Raw genomic sequence first — 22,519 nt, forward strand, 5'->3', positions numbered from 1 at the left:
TCGCTAACTACTTGTCCGATTAATATGAAACCTTGAAAAGGCACATCCTCGGGTCCCCAGCAATATACCTGGCAAGTTTCAAGTATATCGGACCCGTGGTTGTCGAGAAACAGCGGTCACAGACAGACACACAGAGATTACTGGCATTATAGATAGATATAATAATTACATGGTTATGATAATAGTAGTATTTATACATCTATCTATAATTCCAGTAATCTCTGTCTGTACGTTTGTCTGTGACCGCTGTTTCTCGACAACCACGGGTCCGATATACTTTTAACTTGCCAGGTATATTGCTGGGGACCCGAGGATGTGCCTTTTCAAGGTTTCATATTAATCGGACAATTACTTACCGAGCTATGTCCAAAAAACGATTCAACCAATCAGAGAGCAGCGAACGATCGCGTGTGCCGAACGTGGCGGGCACACTCTGCCTCGGATGGCACATTTGAGAGCGTATTCATTTATTTCACGTTTGCAAACTATGTTGGCGTTAAACTATGTTTTACAACTAATAAAAACGAATTTGCGATTCATTCGCTTTCCTGCGCGTTTGTGCACGCGATGGCGATTTCTTTACCAAACTCCGGAAGCCGTTCGCTTTGGACCAAACCATTGCATGTAAATAGAGGGGGGGGATTGTCACCACTCGCAAGCCGTTCGCTTTGGACCAAACCATTTCATGTAAATAGAGGGGTGGGATATAATTTTAGATATAGATATAGTACGGGCATGCCCTAGTATATAATAATTACATGATTATGTTAATAGTAGTATTTATACATACATAATAATTACTTGGTTATGTTAATAGCAGTATTTATACATATATAAATAATTACATGGTTATATTAATAGTAGTATTTATACATGTATAATAATTACATTGTTAAGTTAATAGCAGTATTTATACATATATAATAATTACATGTGGGCTTCGGTGGGGGCACTCAAGGACTTTTACATTCTTTTTCTGAAGCCATTCCAGTGTTGCTTTGGCTGTATGCTTGCAGTCATTGTCGTGTTGGAATGTAAATCTTCGCCACAATCTAAGATCTTTTACACTCTGAAGCAGGTTCTTTGCCTGTATTTGGCTCTATTCATTGTTCCCTTTATCCTTACATGTATTATTCTGCCACCACCATACTTCATGGTTCCCTCAATGGAATACTGCTCATCCGCAGCTCAATGGAATACTGCTCTCCCCTCTGGGCTGGTGCTCCTGCCTCACACCTAGCTCGCCTTCACGCTGTTGAAACCAAAGCATTCAGAATCATTGGAATCTCCCGCGATGAAGCTAACTCCAAGGGCCTCTCACTCACTCACAGCAGGCAGGTTGGTGGTCTTTCCGTCTTCTACCGACTCCTCTCTGGCCTTGCCCCCCCAGCTCTCTCTGGGCTCTGTCCCGCAAATATTCCTACAGGTCGCACAAGATCTGCCTGCAACCCTCTTATGGTTAAACTGCCAAAATCAAGACTCTCTGCTCACCTTCACTCCTTCATTCCTCTTTTCTCCTGCCTCTGGAACAAACTCCCTCACTCTCTTCAATCCCACTCCACCCTCCAAGTCTTTAAAACAGCTGTTCACCACCATCTCTTATCTTCCCCCATCCAAAACCTTGAGCTTTTCTACCCCCGCTAATTTCACCCCAATTCCACTTTTTTGAAATACCAACTTCTGTCCAGGAAGTCCTTGGTGTCCTTGTGTTTTATACTTCTCCCTCCCCCCCCGACCCCCCTTCCCATGCCTCCTCCCCCCAGGCCTTCTCCCTTCCACACATCTCCCTGCTCTCGGATGTTGTGTTTGTGTGCTTCCCCTTCTCTCCCCATCTTGTCTTCCGCTCCCTCTTTTTGGGTATTTTGTTTGTCTGGTTGATTTGTTTGTGAAGTAAATGTTAGCTCTTTCATGAGCCTCGATTCAGTATACAAAAAAAAAGAAAGAAAAGAAAAAGGGGGTTGTGTTAGATGGGTGATGAGCTGTGCTCGGTTTCTGCAAAACATTGCGTTTTCCATTCAGGCCAAAGCAAACTCCTGCCATGCTCTCATTTGCCTTTTCTTAGGAATGGCTTCCCTCTGGCTGGCTATCAGCTAACTGAATTCAACCTCCAACTATTTTTGAGATCAACATAGGTCATAAGGTCAACATAGGCCAAAGTTCAACCACTTTTTTCATATTTCTAAAATCCTCAATTTTCATCCGATTGACTTGAAATTTGAAAAGGATTTGCATATCAGCTTACTGAAACCAACCACCAACTATTTTTTAGGTCGACATAGGCCAAATTTCTAAAATTGTCAATTTTCATCCGATTAACTTGAACTTTGAAGACGATTTGCATTTCAGGTCACTGAATTCAACCACTAATTATTTTTGAGGTCAAAAGGATGCTCTACTGAGTGCCATTCTACTTTGTTCTGTTTTTCCAAGTGTCGCTCTATGAGTGATTTTTCATTTGTTTGTTTGTCTGTCTGTCTATTTGTCCGCACTGAACAAGTATGCTTTTCTCTGTAACCGTTGATCTGATTGCCAATAATTTTTCACCATATGTGGGCTTCCTCCTGTAGAATTTTTAATGATAATTATGATATCATAGGTCACGTGGTCCGGGCACCATCTTGGGGAAAAAAAAATGCACCTCTATATTTCTGAAACCCTTCCATGGAAAAAAAATGAAATATGGCTCATTAAGTACTCCTCATAGGGAACATATTGTCGCGCGGACCCTTCGGTTAATACCGGGGCTCGCGGATGGACCAAAAACGGATTTAATTAAGGTGACGACCAACACGGATTCGTGGGGAGGAAGAAGTGAAGAGGAAGAAGCGGGAGCGCATAGCTGTGGAAAGCGAACGACTCAACCAGACACAAGATTTGTGGGGAATGGAAAATAATACAAGGGTTTCTTGTAATAAAAGGTAGGGACAGGAAAACGCGATACTAAATCAAAGTCCTAAATTGGGATCCCACACACCAGACTTCAAACACGCTACACAGGAAGATGAATAACCAAAAGAAAAACGTTCGTTATGTAATGTAAATGTAATGTAGTGTGCAGTCTTATCTGTCCGTAGTCTTGCAGTGTAACTCGGCCCCGCTCGCGTGCCACCAGGTCCCGCTCCAAGCCTCTCGTCGCTCACGAGGTCCGTGCACCAAGCACCATGCATCCAACGTACCAAAAGCACCACGCGTCCAATGCAGGCCAGCGGGCTCCACACGAGGTCGATCTCCAACACGAGCACGAACTCAGAACCAAGAAGAATGGCAAAAAGGGGAGAGGGCGCAAGTGCGACTGCACGCTATGAGCCAAGTCCAAGTCCAAGTGCCGAGCACCGCTCCAAGCCAAGCCCAAGTTCGCTCTCAGCCAAGCCCATGTTCGCTCTCAGCCAAGCCCAAGTTTGCTCTCTCTCCGAGCCAAGCACGTCCTTTTTATAACCTTGCCGCGGTGACGTCAGCCTCAGCACCCCACCCAATCAGCGCCTTCCACCGGACCTTCCAGCTTCGCGCCTCTCGTGCTCGTTGGCTGGAGGTCCGCTCCTACCGCGCTGCCCATAACTCGTTCCCTGTAGCGTGGTAATAGCTCGTGCTATTCGATGTGGCTAGCGCTAGGCCTGCCGGAGGTGTAGTTGGCGGCGGCCATCATCGGCGGTGTCCTGGCCTGGTTTCCTTTTGCCTGTTCTCTTCCAAAGTCTTGTCAGGGAAGGGAATTATTTAATGTTGCACTAGGGACCTAACTAAGTGTCTACAGGTGTGCATTGCCATAAGGGACAAAGGTTTGGCTACCAGGTTTGACACACAGGGGCTGTTATCTTTAATCACTACTCTATCTAACACTCGAACATCCTGGTATGTTCACAGGTATACATCTTAACCCGACAAATCGCCTAAACACACAACTTATTACAGGTAGATTCCCGATCACGACAGTCGGATACCTACCTACACAGATCTATCTGGCTCTAGATATCGCTTTACCCCCAGACATAACAATATATTCATGATGATGTCATTGGTGTCTTCAGTTTGACATCATAATTTGACAAGTAGAACACTTGATCTGATCAGTTTGAAATTTATTGCGCATGATGTTCACAAAAATTGTATGGGAGAAATAAATTGATGACGTCATCAGTCACGTGGTTCCGCAGCCATTTTAGATTGTACATAAATCAATTCCATCAATATACCACACAATAGCAGCAGCTAATAAACACCACACAAACTACAAACACATCCTGGCAAGTGTCTGCAATCTCTGATTGCTATTTCTTGTTCATTTTGTAAAAATGTCAAAAAAAATCCACTTTCACATTATGGGGTATTATGTGTGGATAGATCAAAGACAAAAAAAAATCTCATTTGAATACATTTTTAATTCAGGCTGTAACACAACAAAATGTAAAAAAGTCAAAGGGTTACAATACTCTCTGAAGGCACTGTACATGGTTATGTTAATATTGATATTTGTTCATCTTACTATCATTCACCAAATCTCCGTCAGTCCGTTCGAAGGTACCGCAAAAACGGCTCAACCGATCGCAACGATATTTTGGGTGGGTATTGCTGGGACTCCTGGGAGTAAAATAGGCTATATTGTTTTTCCAAGTTTTCCAATTTTCCAGTTTTTCCAAACACGACGGAACAATATTTACCGATATGAACAGTGATGTGGCTTTTGTTGAAATTCTACAAATACTGTTTATTCTACGTACCAGGAGAGAGTAGATCGACTCCTGACGAACTCTTCCTATATAAACGTGCGGCTCCAAAGTAACATGGCAGTGTGTGCAAAGTGACTGAGAAAGACGTGTAGCGGCCGCTTCCGTTTTGCAGAATTCAATCTTTTTTCAAAATGGGCGCCATGTACTGTTTAGATTTTGATGATTTGCGTGTGATATGATTCAATGGATGTTTATATGAATCGTTTAAAATATAAAAAGCCTTCAATTTCTGATATTTTGCCTTTTTATTTGGGCTTCCCAATTGAAGCCCCGCCCATAGGGCGGGTACCGTTGCCAGTATGAAATAATTGCCTGTTTATGTTAATATCGCTATTTATAAATATTAAATAATTACTTGGTCCTGTTGATGTGCATGTGATTGCCATAACCAATCATTGGCCAATATTACAATTATCCTTCCATTTTTAATGCCTAACATGTATTGGGATGATATGTGGTTTTCCATTTTCTCATCAGGATTGAAATGGCAGGCCAATGCATAATACTTATTTTGTTAACCAAGGTGCAACTTGGATTGCCAGTCATTTATATAATGTTGTTATTCAGGACTTTGTGACATGTTTTGTTTGGTTTATTTGGTTGTTGAATGGCAACGTGTGTTCCTTATATTTCTTTAAAAGTTGGAGGGGAGCGAGTCATGTTCTGGGAGCAACCTGTCTCTCGTTAAACGCCCAAGCAGCGATCTTAACAACAGTTCAATTTCTTCACCTTCACAAGGCAAGGTGCAACGCAGTGTTTCTGCTAACCAGAAACAACAGCATCAGCGGCGCTTCAGTGACCAGGGTGGGTGCATTTCATTGATTTTGCGGTATTTTGAGTTGGAGATATGTTTGCAGCATTACTTCATTTTTGTTGGCATACTTTGTGGCTAGATTGAGTCGACCACAAAACATGTGCTGGTACCACGTGTCTACCAAGCATATCATTTCCTTTTGATGAGGAATGTGTGGCCAGCAGCTCCTTGGTTGTGGGGATTCCTACTCAAAGTTGATTGGCCATTGTTTGAGGCAGAAGTTGTGGATTCAAGATGACATCTTGAATCTAGTTCCTTTAATATTTGAACTTTCACCATTGCAACCCCTTTATAATCCTCCCTTCACCCAAATATCCTCCTTTTGATCTGATGAAGGATGAATGTTAGAAATATCATCTGTACCTTGGTTCTGCTTGCAGTGATTTTCACTTTCTCTTACAATCCACCTCACTGGTCCATGATATTATTCAAATGTACTGTAGCATCACAAGTTGTTGGATACTATCATTTAATACAACGTATCTCCTCCTCTCCTATTCTAGCTGGCCCCCAGATCTCATCATCAGCTTCATGCAGCAAACGACCAGGCCCCGAGAGTGAATCCATCAAAAGAGAACGAGAACAACCACAAAGGCCTGCCACTGCGCAGGGCAGGCCTGAGGTACCTGCAAGTCCAGGAATGGGTTCAGCCAACAACCCAAACAAGTCTGACATTCCAAACCGCAAGAAGGCCGTGACCAACACACCACCAGTAAGCGGTACATATATTCTTCGGTAGTGAGATGATGTCCTGGCATCTTGCAGCATTTAGTACTGTCCGGTTTGGTTTCCTAAGCACCCCTTCACAGCTGTGGAGATCACAGTGCGTTACTAAGGAGTTGAGGAATGTAGTAAAAGTAAAATACAAGTTTACTCCTGGCTCATTGACTCACTGTCCCACATGGAAAAGTTTTCACCACCATCATTGCAAGTTCAAACCCCAAAGGCTGCTGCCATTTAATCACCTTTACATTATCACCAGGTGTTGGCCTAATATCCATTATCACCCCTGCTCTAGCAGGGAAAATGGCCTTAAAATGCATGTTGTTGGCCTAATAGTTAGGGCGGTGGCCCTGGGATCCCAAGGTCCTGAGCTCGAATCCCGTTGAATTAACGCCAGGTGGGGTTGACTCAGCCTGTCATCCTTTCGAGGTCGGCAAAATGAGTACCAGATAACCGGTTATAGAGAGGCATTACATCAGTGGCAGATGCCCCCACAGAAATGATGCAACCAGCAGCCAGGTGGCTGCACACAAACCACCACCACCTTTACATTAAGAGATTAGCTCCCCCCTCTTCTTCCCCAAACGCGCCTCCTAGTTTCATTTGGTGAGGATAGTAGTACATGAGTTTTGTGTTGGCTTTAATACCAGCTAAGCCTTTTATTGTTGTTTGTTGCGATACGTAGTTCTTAATAACACCTCTCTTTTTTAATATCTCATTACCAGATGCAGTGATTTGATAGAGAGATAGGTTATGCTTACATCGCTATCCCCTCATCTTTGTTCATTTTCTCTTCCCCACTCTCCCTTTTTTTGGTATGCAAAGAAAAGTTCATGAAAGAGCAAGAACACGGAATGGATGAGGACACAACAGAACAAAAGAAACAGCAGAAAGAGGGGGGCGAAACACCAACAGCAGGGCCGAGGCACAAAGTAGATGAAGACGGAAAAAAGGGATGTATGTAAGACTGAGGGTTAGGGGAGGATACAAGGGTTGGAGAAGATTGATACATAAGCAACCTCTTCGGAAAGAAAAGCTGGAAATTTGGAATGAGGTAGGCTTGGGGGTTGGAGGATGGTTGACAATGGTAGACAAGATCGTGATTTTGGAGGGAGGGATGATCTGAGATGGTGGTGAAAAGTTGCCTTGAAGACCTGTGAGGAAGGATGAGGGGAATGTGGAAGTGGTTCCATAGGTGGAAAGAAAAAAGGAATGAATGAGTGTAGGTGAGTAGCGATCCTGGATTTTTTGGCGATTCACCAGAAGTGGGTTACTGGAGGGCCGCATACACCCTGCATAAACCTGGGGGGTGGAGGAGGAAGGGAGCATAGCATGGAAAGGGCAGAGGGTGCAAGACCAGAAAGGAGGTGATAGAAGATAGAATGACCAACCTGGCTGCAATGGCAAAGTGATAGGCCTATCGACTCTGCGTCATCGTGGGAGATACCAATGATCTTGAAGGCCTTGGTTTTCATGGCGTCAAGCTGAACAAGATGAGGCAGAGGCGCCAGCCCAGAGGGGGCGAGCATTACCCCATCAAGCTGAGGATGTATTTGGAGAGGAATCCCAGTGTGCTAAGGAAGGTCTTTGTACGACGGAGGTTTCCCAGTTGGCGGCTGGCTTTGGAGGCCAACTTTGAAATGTGGTTTGCCCAAGCAAGAAAGATCATGGCTGAGAGTGAAAACCAGGAGTTTGATTGAACTTCCTGATGAAGATTGTTTAGAAATTAGATAGGAGGGTTTGCCAAATGGTCCTTTCGGAGAGGGATGGCAAGAGTGAGAGATTTGTCAGGATCGAAAGACATGATCCAAGTTTTTGACGAGCTTGTGATTTTTTTCACGTCATTTCATTTATTATTTTGCAAGTGCACGACGACATTTATTGTGCCCCTGCAGGATTGCTAAAAGGTGAACCGAATCACTATTAAGTAGCAAATTTACCAAGGTCTGAAGACAGGGAAGAGACTGCTGCTTGTCTATCTGAAGGATGAGGGATGGATGTCACGATAGAGGGTGGAGTCATCAGCAAATAAATAAAGGGGATTTTCCAGAGAGACGGGTACATCGTTTATGAAGATCAGGAATAGTACTTGTCCCAAAATATTGCCATGGGGAACTCCAGCCATGACAAGGAGAAGGGATGAAAGGATTCTGTTGAGATGCACATGTTGGCTGCAAGAGTAGCAGAAGTTAGTAACCGATGTGTGTGGAGTTGGCCTTGGATGCCATAGGCAGAGACTTTGGCAAGCAAGGCAGGATGTCAGACTGTTTTTGCATCCCTAATCGCCCCTTTACATTTCCCCAATGAAATTAAGTTGTTAGCTTGACTGATTACTACCTCCGCCACTGCAGGTGGATGGAGGTTTTATGTTTTCACCCCTGTCTGTTCATTCTGTCCCCTGTCTGTCTGGGTTATATACAACAACAACAACAACAACAACAACAACAACAACAACATGCATTTTAAGGCCATTTTCCCTGCTAGAGCGGGGGTTAGCCATGCGGTCCCCATGACAATCTTCTCCATTTTGCCCTATTTTCTGCATCTTTCCTTGTTAACCCCCTTGCCCGCATTTCTTCTTCCACCATCTTTAGCCAAGTCTTTCTCGGTCTTCCCCGTCCTCTACTTCCTTCTACATTCATTTCCATAACTCTTCTCAACCAGTCACTTTCATCCTTCCTCAACACATGACCAAACCATCTCAACCTGTTCCTCTTCACAGCATCCATCACAGGCTCTATTCCCATCATCTTTCGCAATTCATCATTTGTCTTCCTCTCTCTCAACGATACTCCGCACATCCACCGAACCATTCGCATTTCCACCCTTTCCAGCCTTCGTTGCTGCTCTACGTTCATTACCCATGTCTCGCTCCCATAAATCATAACACTTCTCACACATGCAGCATACACCTTTCCCTTCAGCTTCAACGACACTCCCCTCCTCATCAGCACGCCACTTAGTTCCCGAAACTTCTTCCATGCACATCTCACTCTAGCAACCGTTGCCGAGTCTGATCCACCTTCTCCATTCAGCATGTCTCCGAGGTAGCAAAATGTTTTCACACCTTCCAGCTTCATGCCGTCTCCAAGATCCAACTCAACATTTCCTCCATCTGCAGCTCCCTCTGTGCACACCTTACATTTGAATGTAGCTGCCTATGAATGATTAAGAAGGTTTTTTTTGTATACTTGGTCTCGGCTCGTATGAAAGCTAACACAAAGAACATATACCGGTAATAAAGGGAGCGGGAGACAAATGGGCGAGAGAGAGGGCTGGGGTGGGGTACACAGAATAAACAAGGAATTTGAGAATAAGGTGGGTTTGGGGTGGATTAACGGGGGTAGAAAAGACCTGGAGGGAGGAGTGGGATTGAAGAGAGTGTGGGAGTTTGTTCCAGAGGTGGAAGAAAAGGAAATTGAAGTGAAGGTGAGCAGAGAGTCTTGATTTTAGCAGTTTCACCAGAAGAGGGATGCTGGCAGACCTTGTGCGACCTGCAGGAATACTTAGGGGACAGAGCACAGGTAGAGCAGGGGGTGCATGGCTGGAAAGGAGTCTGCAGAAGACAGAAAGACCACCAACCTGCCTGCTGTGAGAGAGTGAAAGGCCCTCAGAATCATTTTCATCGTGGGAGATACCAGTGATCCTAAAAGCCTTGGTTTCCACAACGTGAAGCCGAGCTATGTGTGAGGCAGGAGCACCTGCCCAGAGGGGAGAGCAGTACTCCATCAAGCTGCTTATAAAAGCTTTGTATGTGGAGAGAAGCTTTGTAGTGCCGTAGAAGGACTTCGCACGATGGAGGATGCCAAGTCGGTGACTGGCTTTGGAGGCCAGCTTGGAAATGGGTTTTCCCACGAAAGATCATGGCAGATAGTGAGACCCAAAAGCTTGAGTGACAGAACTTCTTCGAGAGGATTGTTGAGAAAGAAGATGGGAGTGTTTTCAGACAGACAGGGAAGATGTACAAAAGGAACGATTTATGAAATTCTGAACATCCAATACAATATTGAATTTTAGTTTCAAGTCAGAGATACGTTTCAAAACGTTGGAGGATGGGTGGAATAAAGGTGAGTTTAGTGATTGGAGAAAAAATAACTGTAAGAGATTGAATTTTTGAATCGGAATGATTGAAAGAGCGACTTAAAGACAGCCATTTGAAAAGGATGAGGAAGAGTGAGTTGTAATGGAAGAAAATATGCAACATGGGAGAAGGAAGTTTAAACATTTTAAAACAAAACCCTGAACACTGTCTGGGTATTCAGTGAAATGACGGCAGGGAGGCTAGGAGGATGAAGATTGCAGACAGGTTCAGAAGGAGGAAAAGAAGAATAAAAGGAGATTGACAAGCCAGGTGGAGCATAGATCGAAGGAAGGTGGAGGTGTATATAAGCACTTTGTTGGTACAGGAGGAGGGACTTCTTTTTATTTTATTTATTAATATATATTTTTTTGAAGGTTAGGTGAATACAGATTTGAGTAAAAAGGAGAAAGGGTTGAAAGATCATGAAGGAATGTGGTGAATACTTCACAAACAGAATGGGAATGGAAAGGTGACATCCGCTGGAAAATATGTAGATGGAGGAAAGAGAATGAGAGGGGCGAGAAAACACGTGCTCGTGGGGGTGGTTGAGGGGGTGTGAGGTGAGGAGGATTTTTTTTTTTTTGTATTTCAGACATTAATTGTCACACGATTGTCATGGGGACCGCAAGGCTAACCCCCGCTCTTGCAGGGAAAATGGCCTTAAAATGCCTGTTGTTGTTATTGTATTTCAGACACGAGCAACGGTATCCGCCCTACGGGCGGGGCTTCAATTGGGAGGCCCAAATGAAAAGGCTAAATATCAGAAATTGAAGGCTTTTTTTCTTTTAAACGATTAAGATAAACATCCGTTAAATCTCGATCGGTGCAGCCGTTTGTGCGGCACCCGGGAAAATAACGTCATGCGGGAGCAAGTATCAGCAGGATGTGGCAGTGTGGGAGTCCACGTTTCTGATCCTCCTTCATGCCGAAGTAGCCCACCACTTCTCCAAGCATTCCGCTCTTCAGATCCGCCATGACAGATTTAAACTTGATACTGAAGACGCGTGCAGTTAGTCCTCCCGATGTCGTATGTACTCCCGATACGTGTTTCCTTCGTTGTAAACACTTCCAAAATACAGTTAAAAGGATTTTGAGCCGATAGCTGTTATGGCCTTGGCAAGATCGTTGGAGACAGCGATCTGTTAGCGTATTCACCGCCCAAATAGCTATGTGGAATTCTCTCACGTGGAGATTAAACTAATCGTGTTCACAATCGCTATGTCGTATGTACTCCCGATACGTGTTTCCTTCAGTTGAAATGGTTTAGAATTCTCTCAAGCAGGGATTCAACCCGTGTCCTTATAAAAGGTCTTTGCCCGAGGTCCCCGTGCAGCAATCGGTGCAGCCGTTTGTGCAGCACCCGGGAAAACAACATCGTCACAATGAGAACAATGAACGTTATGCGAACGTGAATGTTATGCGGGAGTCCAAACCTGAGAATGTTGGAGACTAAAGCTGAAATTGGGAAAACTAAATAGCCTATTTTACTCCTGGAGATCCCAGGATTATCCACCCAAAATATCGTTGAGATCGGTTCAGCAGTTTTTACGGTACCTTCGAACAGACAGAGAGACAGAGAGACAGACAGACAGAAACAGACGGACAGACATTTGGTGAATTATAGTAAGATTAAACATCTACTACCACATCTACTACCACATACAAGGCTTTCATCCGCAGCTCAATGGAATACTGCTCTCCCCTCTGGGCTGGTGCTCCTGCCTCACACCTAGCTCGTCTTCACGCTGTTGAAACCAAAGCATTCAGAATCATTGGAATCTCCCGCGATGACGCTAACTCCAAGGGCCTCTCACTCACTCACCGCAGGCAGGTTGGTGGTCTTTCCGTCTTCTACCGACTCCTCTCTGGCCTTGCCCCCCAAGCTCTCTCTGGGCTCTGTCCCGCAAATATTCCTACAGGTCACACAAGATCTGCCTGAAACCCTCTTATGGTTAAACTGCCAAAATCAAGATTCTCTGCTCAACTTCACTCCTTCATTCCTCTTTTCTCCCGCCTCTGGAACAAACTCCCTCACTCTCTTCAATCCCACTCCACCCTCCAGGTCTTTAAAACAGCTGTTCACCACCATCTCTTATCTTCCCCCATCCAAAACCTTGATCTCTTCTACCCCCGCTAATTTCACCCCAATTCCACTTTTTTGAAATACCAACTTCTGTCCTGGAAGTCCTTGGTGTCCTTGTGTTTTATACTTCTCCCACCCCCCCACCCCCTTCCCACGCCTCCTTCCCCCAAGCCCTCTCCCTCCCACACATCTCCCTGCTCTTAAATGTTGTGTGCTCTAAAGTGTTTGTGTGCTTCCCCTTCTCTTGTCTTCCGCTCCCTCTTTTTATATATTTTGTTTGTCTGGTTGATTTGTTTGTGAAGTAAATGTCAGCTTTTTCACGAGTTGTTGTTAGGGTTAGTATACAAAAAAAATAACAACTCGATTCAGTATACAAAAAAAAAAAAATACTATATAAGAGAGCCGTTGGGCTGTGTGTGCGTCACCATTTTTGTCAGAGATGGCTGAACGGATCTTTGTCAAACTTTCAGAGGTTCATCAGTGAGTGCCTGGGAGTGTTTTAGACTTGGAAAAAATAAAAAATGACTGAAGAGATGTAAAAAATAAAAAAGGATTTTTTTAAATCGCTCTGTGGTGTGGTGCCTAAGCTTTTTTGATTAATGACAGTTATATACATGTACACATTCGCATAAATAAATACAAAACAATTACCAGACATTTTCCCTTTTTAGGGCCATTTTCCCTGCTGGAGCGGGGGTTAGCCTTGCAGGCCCCATGACAATCGTCATGGTTCCCTTTTTGAGGAAATGTTTTTATGGCCGGATGCCCTTCCTGACACCAACCCTTTAGTCGCCTCTTACGACACGCAGGGATACAGTGTACCTATTCTAAAACGAGGCACACACCGGCACATTCATCCCAGCAAGCTGGTACTCAATTTACCGACCGCCGAAGGATGACAGGCTGAGTCAACCCCCTGGCGTTAATTCAACGATTGACCAGGATTCAAACTCAGGATCTTAGGATCCCAAGCCAGCACCTTAACTGATAAACCAACACTAGGCTCATTACCAGACATTTGAACACAAATAATCAAACAATTCCAGAAGCGGTCGAAGTTAGTTTTAAGACTTCTTTTTCTTCCTGAACGTCATCATACTTAGCTCAGAAACATGATCAACGGCACATTCAGCAGCATATATTCAACGAAAAGGTAAAATGATGATTTGACATATGTGATGAATTCTGATTTGGATGTAATTGCTTATCCATTATATTTGCCCTCATATCAAATATGTTAATGTTTATTTTTTGCTTGAGCAATGCCGAGTACTCCAGCTATAAACGCTTACATACTTTACTCAGAGTACAAATACAAATACAACTTTGTCTGGGGGTTAACATAGGCTATGTGGCCGTGGCCTCATGCAGGGGTGTGGTGGACCGGGAGAGGGGTGTAAATTATCTATGTAAATGTGTACCTTGTAGCGCCACCTGGTGTTGGCAGAGGGTATTGCAATTTCCTTTTTTTACCTGGGCAACCCTGAGGTTAAAGCACTCTTTGCATGGGTAAATTTTGCTCCTTCCCTTCCCCCCCATCCCCAAAAATGGAGGGGCCTGTCAAATACAACCCCCCCCCGCCCCCAAAATATGTATATGTGGTATATCTTCCCCCCCCCCCTCTCCCCTCACCTCTCCCACCTCTCTCCCTTTCACTCCCCCCACTCCCTTCTTCACCCCTCCCTCTCCTGCCTCCTCCCCCCCCCCCCTCTCATCCCCTGGCAACGCCGGGTACTCCTGCTGGTAGGGTATAAAGTTTGGAGGAAGTAAAGGTTGAAAATAAAAGGTAGGACAGAGAAAGGACGATCGTGGACACTTGACTAACGAGGGAACTGTGTGGGCCTCATAAAACATGGTACAAAAAATGCAACTAATTCTCACAAATTTGCAGTAATTTTAAAACAAAACCGAACTCGAAGCACACAGTAAACACATACACAGCAAAATAAACAGTCGAAAATCGACAAAAACGATCAGGACTTATCTTTGAGAATACTGGAGGAGCCAAAAAGTCAGCACGATAGAGCCCAAGGAACCAGAACTGGGGAAGTTACTAAGAAAGTTACTAAGAACTGGTTTCTAAGAAAGCTGACATTTTATGCGATGGATACCAATCTCAAACATGTCATCATATTTTTTTTCAGTGTATACCAAAAGTTTCATGCTTCTTTCAAAAAGTGAACAATCTTTACCTTAACCACTATAGTAGTAACCCTTTAGAATAAGGTTGACGGACACTGAAGAGCACATAGAATTATGTATAGTAATACTTGTTTAAGCAATATAAAAATATATCAAGAGTACACTGAAGGGGCACACACCCTCTGTTGACCGCAACAGCCATGACGACAGCAGCAGCAGCAGTAGCAAAAAAATTTGTGTGTTTCACTTCATTTTACATCCTCATGAGACTCAAAGATAGACATGCAATATGTTTGTGAAGTGCAACATGCTCAATTTTGATTTAAAAAAAAAAACCCGTCAGTGAAGCGACCGGTATGCACACCTTGTGATACTATAACTCATTAGATGAAGTTCTGAGTGTAGTTTAATGGCAAATATTTGTTATTTTGATTGACAGTCTCTCTTTTTAATTACCCTGTGCGCATGAAGCGAAAAGCGGGGTTAAGCGATTGGTCTGTCTGTCGTGGTTCACTTTCTTGGTTTGGTTCGCTTAGTCTGTCTATCAAAAAGAACTCATGTAATGTATTTTAAAAGGTGGTGTAAAAGACGTTGCATCAATGGCAGTAAACTTCCACTGTAGCTTCTGTAACATTTGTATTATGGACATATTGATGATGCCACTCAAGATCCTCACTGGTGTTTTGGGAGATTTTTTTTACCACGCACGATTTTTACCTTGATTTTTACCCCACGCACGCCAAGCGAAAAGTGGGGTTAAGCAATTTGTTCACTTTGTTTGTCTGTCTGTCTCTCTCTGTCTACAGACGTCAGTCTATGATCGAGGAATGACTTGATTTCAATTGAATTATATATATATTTTTGAACAATGTCGAACATGAATGGGAAGACATACCTGCAGTTTAGCAGCGCTATACTTTGGCTCTGAATTTGTCAAATTGTATGGAATTTCGAGGTCATCAATTAGAAATTATTCTAATTGAATTATATACTTGAATGCTAGAACATAAATTTCCTTGTTGGCACTTCAAAAAAACCCCTTCAATATAACTGTAGTTTAACAAAATATTCCTCTATTTTACATAATCTCGACCAATCAGATTTGCCGCTAGTGCGCTCAGCGTTGGGGAATATCGAGATTCAGACAAAATCGCAGCTCATCGGAAATGTAGATCGTGCTCGGAAAAAAAGCGAGTTTAAAAGACCCTTCCCATGTCCTCCCCCAATCCCCCACCCCTCAAGACTGCACTGGGAAAGATGTTCACTGAACTATTTAGTTTTTCCTTTGTTTTTTCATATTTTGATTTTTACTTTGTTGTTCCCTGCATTCCTTCATTGTTTTAATTTACTTGATTTATGAGGAGTGTTAGTGTGTTTTCGCTTCATTATTTTTGGTAAATATTGTATGTATACTCAGAGGCAAAAGTTATTGTGACATGGAATTTTTTCATTGGTAATCTTGTGAATGAATTTTTGGATTTGAACCAAAGAAAGAGTGTGTTAAAATGGTCGAAGAAACGCAACCAAGCAGTTGTTGTTCGAATTGCACGAAATTTGCAAGAAGCATGACATATTCGAGAAAAATGGCCAGCAATGTTCACTTTAAAAGGCCAGACAACCAGACGCTTATCATTTCCACTCAATGCAGTCTTAAGAAGTGCAGAAGTCAGAAAAACACCTCTATTCATCGTTCTGGAACAAGTTCGACATGCCACGCCTTGGGGAAAATGACAGATGGAGAGCTATAGGTATGCTTCAGTCTGGTACCTCGCAGCGTGATGTTGCTCGTCGATTCAACGTCCATAGAAACACCATTTGGCACAGCTTCACCGAGCTGACGGTAGGACACGTGTCTACAGGTGCACAGGTGAACGTTACATCAGGCCATGTGTTCTGGAAGGGGATCGTTTTGGAGGTGGGGGCGTTATGATCTGGGGTGGGATAACAGCTGCAGCAAGAACGCCAATGATTGTGATTGAGGGGAACTTGAATGCTGTGAGGTACCGAGACGAGATTTTGCAAATGGCCGCTTTACCGTTTTTGCAACAGAACGGCCCTAGAGTGACGTTTCAACACGATAACGCCAGACCACACGTTGCTCGAGTTGTACAGCAGTATCTTAATCAGAACAATGTTAATGTGTTACCCTGGCCTGCAAGATCCCCTGATTTGTCACCCATTGAACACGTCTGGGATGAAATGGAGCGACGCTTACGACGTCATCCGAATCCTCCAAAAACGCTGCAGGAACTCCGCCAAATCCTTCCTCGGATATGGAATGATCTTCCCAAGGACTTTCATCGACGTTTAGTGGCCTCAATGAGGCGAAGGTGCCAGGCCTGCATCAATGCACAAGGTGGACACACTCGCTACTGACCGTGTGAACTTGCTTGTGAACCCCCTCTTGTGTTGTGGCTCATTTGCATATGCCAGGTGCACTGTTCTTATGGACTGTTGATCGTTACCATACCTTGAAACATTTGTCTTTCCATGTAATAACATTCCATTCGCGGCAGTAAAAGTTTAACACTGATTCTGTTTGTTGTTTGTGTGTCACAATAACTTTTGCCTTTGAGTATATTATGGACTGTGAACTTTCAGTTCAGTGCTAACAGAGCAAACCTTAAATGAGGGAAATGTGACTTTAAGGTAAAAAAAAAAAAAAAGTTTCACGATTTGTTTGTTTTCATATTTTGATGAGCAATATAATTCAGCTTGATTGCTTAAAAAATAATTAAAACAACAAATATGACAATATCAGTCGTAAGATCATTGAGTGAGTGGTGCATTGTGTTGCAGAACAGTGTGCTACCTGGTGGAATGAACAGGCGGAACACGTATGTTTACGGCGAAAAGGGTGGAACTGATAGACAAGCTGCCGTGCACAATGGCAAGGAAAAAAGGTAAAGCTTGAAGTTATAGAGGGGGAGATTGCCTGCGGTACAGAGTGTGAGGGGTGCGGTGCAGAGTGAGGGGAGAGGGAGAGGACGTGCAGTGCAAAGAGTGAAGGGGAGAGGGCATGCGGTGCAGAGAATGAAGGGGGGAGGGTGTGCGGTGCAGAATAAGGGGGAGATAGTGTGCAGTGCAAAGAGTGAGGGAGAGAGGGCATACAGTGCAGAATGGGGGAGAGGGCATGCAGTGCAGAGTGAGGGAGAGGGCGTGTGGTGCAGAATAAGGGGGAGATCGTGTGCAGTGCAAAGAGTGAAGGGGAGAGGACGTGTGGTGCAGAGAGTGTAGGGGAGAGGACGTGTGGTGCAGAGAGTGTAGGGGAGAGGACGTGTGGTGCAGAGAGTGTAGGGGAGAGGACGTGTGGTACAGAGAGTGAAGGGGAGAAATTGTGCATTGCAGAGTGAGTGGGAGAAGGTGTGCGGTGCAAAGAGTGAAGGGGAGAGGGTGTACAGTGCAGAGTGAGGGGGAAAGGGCATACAGTGCAGAATGGGGGAAAGGGCATGCAGTGCACAGTGAAGAAGAGGGCATGTCGTGCAGAATAAGGGGGAGATAGTGTGCAGTGCAAAGAGTGAAGGGGAGAGGATGTGCAATGCAGAATCGGCGAGAGGGCGTGCGGTACAGAGAGTGAAGGGGACAGTGAGGGGCGTGTGGTGCAGAGAATGGGAGTGAGGGTGCGCGTTACAGAGAGTGAAGGGTAGAGTGTGTGTGGTGCAAAGTGAGGCGGACATGGCATGCAGTGCAGAGAATGAGAGTGAGTGGAGAGGGTGTGTGGGTGCAGAAAGTGAGAGGAGAGGGCTTGCATTGCAGAGAATGAGGGAGAGAGGTGTAGGTCTGCAGAGAGTGAAGGGGACAGTGAGAGGGCGTGTGGTGCAGAGAATGGGATTGAGGATGTGCGTTAGGGAGTGAAGGGTAGAGTGTGTGTGGTGCAAAGTGAGGGGACATGGCCTGCGGTGCAGAGAGGGAGAGGGCGTATGGTGAAAAGGGTGAGGGGAGAGGGAATGCGGTGCAGATGGTGAGGGGAGAGGGTGTGCCCTGCAGAGTGAGGGGAGAGGGTGTGCGGTGCAGAGAGCGAAGAGGAGAGGGCATGCTGTGCAGAGAGTGAAAGGGAGAGGGCGTGCGGTGCAGAGAGTGAAGGGGAGAGGGCGTGCGATGCAGAGAGTGAAAGGGAGAGGGCGTGCGGTGCAGAGAGTGAAGGGGAGAGTGTATGTGTGGTGCAACGAGTGGGGGGAGAGAGTATGCGGTGCAGAGAGTGAAGGGGAGAGGGCGTGCGGTACAGAGAGTGAAGGGGAGAGCGTATGTGCAGTGCAAAGAGTGAGGGGAGAGAGTATGCGGTGCAGAGAGTGAAGGGGAGAGGGCGTGCAGTGCAGAGAGTGAAGGGGAGAGGGTGTGCGGTGCAGAGAGTGAAGGGGAGAGGGCGTGCGGTGCAGAGAGTGAAGGGGAGAGGGCGTGCGGTGCAGAGAGTGAAGGGGAGAGGGCGTGCGGTGCAGAGAGTGAAGGGGAGAGGGCGTGCGGTGCAGAGAGTGAAGGGGAGAGGGCGTGCGGTGCAGAGAGTGAAGGGGAGAGGGCGTGCGGTGCAAAGAGTGAAGGGGAGACAGTGTGTGCGTTGCAAAGAGTGAGGGGAGAGATTGCGGGGAGAAGCCGTGCGGTACAGAGAGTGAGGAGGAGAGTCCTATTCCAAATGTCTTTTTAATGTTAACCGTGTCCACAGAGATGGGGTTTATTTTAATACCTCACAAGCATGTGCAGTGGTAATTTTAGATAACTCTGAATTAAAAACGATTTCTTTGACATCCTTGGGTGAAAAAAGCACAAAATTACGTATTTCACTGAAACGTCAGCAGTTGTGGCTATTAAGACATCGGTTTTCGTAATCAGCACAATATTCTGATTCAGAAATCATCCTCAAACCTTTTGGCCTCAGAAACATGATAAAAAGTGCTGTTGCTCTTGGACTACGAGTCATTCATGGTTGATGTGGACTTACAAAAAATTTAAATGACCATTTGTCGAGGTATTCTCCTGCTACGCTGAGGGGATTGAGGGATGAAAAAGAAGAGGGGCATGACCAGAAGAAAGGCAGTAAACACAGCCACGATCAACCTGTTCAGGAGACTGAACCTCTTTCATTGTTTGATCACGGAAATGAAAGAGTCCGTTTTTTATCCTTCTGGATTAACAGAGTGATGACTGCCATTTTTTTGGATCTCAGTATGACATAAAGAAGTCATATCAGCATCGGATATTTTCGTCGTAAGCAGGTGCTGCTGGCCTGTTGATGGGAAGCGTTGTTAGATAAAAACATGTGGAGTCACCTGCAAAGAGCAAAACAGCATTTTGCAGAGCATAAGAGAGGATATAGATGTACGTTACAGGTAAGACTGGGTTCAAGATGTTGCTTTGTGGAATTCCTGCCTTTATTGAGAGAGGAGATTGAAGGATTCCAAATACAAAGTGCCCTTGAAGAAAGCTGCCGATTAAAACCAAGGCACTGATAGCGTAAGCAAAGGAGGCCACCAAGTCATTGAAATGATCTTGCATCCAGATGGCAGGATGTTTGTGAAGCAGAGCGGGCTGCCAGACCCATAAATACCCGAGAGTCGAGTCGGCCCCGATTTCATGTTCGAGGTCGAGTCTCGATTGTTAAGAGCGAAGCAATGGCATTTCCAAAGTTGTGACCGGGAGGAAATCCAAACTGATGATCACAGATCGGGAAGCTTGAGAAAAGGAAGGGCTTTGATACTTTGATGATTGCTTCCTTGACTATTTACAATTGGAAGTAAGCTAACCAGTTTGTTGTGAAGAGAATCTGTTTTTGCACCTTTATTCTATCCGAGCAAATACCACTCGTCACTTCGCTGACGAGAATACTAATGGAGGGATGGGGTTGGGGGGACATAAAGGGAGATCGAAGGGGAGACGAGGGGTGAGGGAGTGAGGGGAGGGGAGGGGCAGAGCAAGGAAGGGGAGGGGCAGAGCAAGGAAGGGGGAGGAAGAGCAAGGAAGGGGAGAGGAAGCGACACCTCATCACACGTTACAATACACTCTGGAGGGAGGGGTGCATGGAGGGTGTGGGATAGAGAGAGGTGTGGGAAAAGAGTGCTGCACTTTATTAGGAGGAGGGGACAGTGAGAGGACGTGTGTGCGTGCGCACACACACACACACACACACACACACACACGCACACACACACACACACAAATATATACAGTACATATGCATATATGTATCTATAAACAGGCACTTCCCTATTTACGTCAGAGATGCGTTCCTGGAAAACATAGTTTAACTCCAAATAATGTAAATCAAACTTCAAGCTTCCATTGAATGAATGTATTAAAGGGAAATGCGTTCCTGACAGAAAGAAAAAATATTTTTGGAAATTTTCCAGAGTAAATGAATTAAAATATTATTACAACAAAATACTATGCACAGGAGTAATGTTCTTTTTTTCTGCACAGCATAAGGATGTGAGTAGCATCATTGACTGAGGGTGTGATAGTGCTGCTGATGCAGTGCCCCTGTAGGTTAGAGCAGGAATTTTGAATTTGACCAGGATGCTGGGGATAGCTCCCCCACTTTTCGCTATAGACACGACGAAGGGATCTTTAATGTCTGCCGACTAATTCTGACAGATGTGACGCCCAGTTTAACGTCGATTTGAGGGACAAGGATGCACATTGCACATTGATTAATCAACCTGCCTGCGAAACAACAGGATGATCGTTTATAGCTGGGTTAAGATTTGAATCCAGGCTATACAGCTTAGAGCGAGTGTGCGCACCTCTCGAACATCCTGCCACGGTGTGGGGATCCATGGTGATAACAATTCGTCAGACAGAGGCTCAAGGCTGTCTGCCCCTTCCTCCATGTCTGAAAGGACATGCTGGCTTCTTCTTGGTGATGGAGTTGATGTTGTAAAATAACTTGAGGGTGTTAATACTGTAGGTTTATCAGCTCGAGGCCTTTCAACCTTCTAGAAGACGCTTAAGAGAATCTTCTGCACTGCTTTCTTCTTCCTTTTTTTTCAGCAAGCATTTCTTTGTAGCCACTGAAAACATTTTCCAATTCTCTGTTGAACTCGTAGTTCACTTGTCTCGTTGCGTTACTCATTGTAATCCTCCTGTTATGTTAATTGTTCTTTTCATTCAATCTTTAAATTAATTTATTTTGCCTTCCTAATTCTGGGGATTTCCCCATGGAGAACCGAGCCACGGTTGCCACAACTACTGCTCGTGCCACTGGAGCCTTCGCGGCAATCCCACAGCCGAACTTGTCTCGCTGCCAGTTTTCATGCATGCACTCTCTCGGAGTTCCCTTCCTGTACATGCAAAGTTTCAGTGTGCTAGGTTTCATGGTTTTGGAGTTGTGGAAAAGACACACACAAACACACATGCTCTTTTAATATTATAGATTGGAATGATGTTAACTGTCCTCCAAGCAGATGGAAGGCAGCATAATGTGAAAGACAGACTGAGGAAATCAGGTGGATGAGATGTCAGCAGGTGTTCCTATCTAGGCTTGTCTCTGAGAGGTTGAATATTCTAAGATATTCGTATTACTCAGAGTGGATGCTGGTCAGTACATTCTTTACCTTCTCAGGTGAAAAGGTCCGTGTCCAGGAGGCAACGGTGTATGGGAGTTTGGTTTGAGTCACAAGCTTTGGAGGTAAACATCAAGTAAAGTCATTTGGCCTTTCCTTAAGTTGTTGGTTTTGTAATTTTAGTTGAGGGAAATGATGGAAGGGTCCACACACCAGAGCGATTTAAGGTACCACCAGGTTTTTCACAAAGGTGATTGAAGAGTTGATCCTTTAGATGAGCCAGATGAAGTGTTCTGGCTCACCTAAGGATTAAATATACTTGTTGCAACTCATTGCAACATTGACATAGGTGGTCCTCCCTTGGGTTAACTGTGTGTGTGTGTGTGTGTGTGTGCGTGCTCGCGTGCCTGTGTACACACGCTCTTCAATTATGTTTCCCCCACGTAACACCCTTCCGCCCCTGCT

The 22,519-nt window shown here is 44.8% G+C and overlaps 1 protein-coding gene across 8 annotated transcripts in view; it reads left to right on the plus strand.

The window, feature by feature from the left end:
• Positions 1-22,519, plus strand: part of LOC137435598 (MAP/microtubule affinity-regulating kinase 3) — a 174,721-nt gene that overhangs the window by 126,598 nt on the left and 25,604 nt on the right. For all 8 annotated transcript variants that reach the window (XM_078784145.1, XM_078784146.1, XM_078784147.1 and 5 more), the window contains 3 exons: positions 5,363-5,525; positions 6,039-6,247; positions 17,364-17,467. In XM_078784145.1, coding sequence (XP_078640271.1) covers positions 5,363-5,525; positions 6,039-6,247; positions 17,364-17,467 — 476 coding nt within the window. The remainder of the gene's footprint in view (positions 1-5,362; positions 5,526-6,038; positions 6,248-17,363; positions 17,468-22,519) is intronic.

The sequence above is a fragment of the Myxine glutinosa genome, chromosome 9, assembly GCF_964187855.1.
Source record: "Myxine glutinosa chromosome 9, kmMyxGlut1.1, whole genome shotgun sequence".
NCBI classification, from domain to species: Eukaryota; Metazoa; Chordata; class Myxini; order Myxiniformes; family Myxinidae; genus Myxine; species Myxine glutinosa.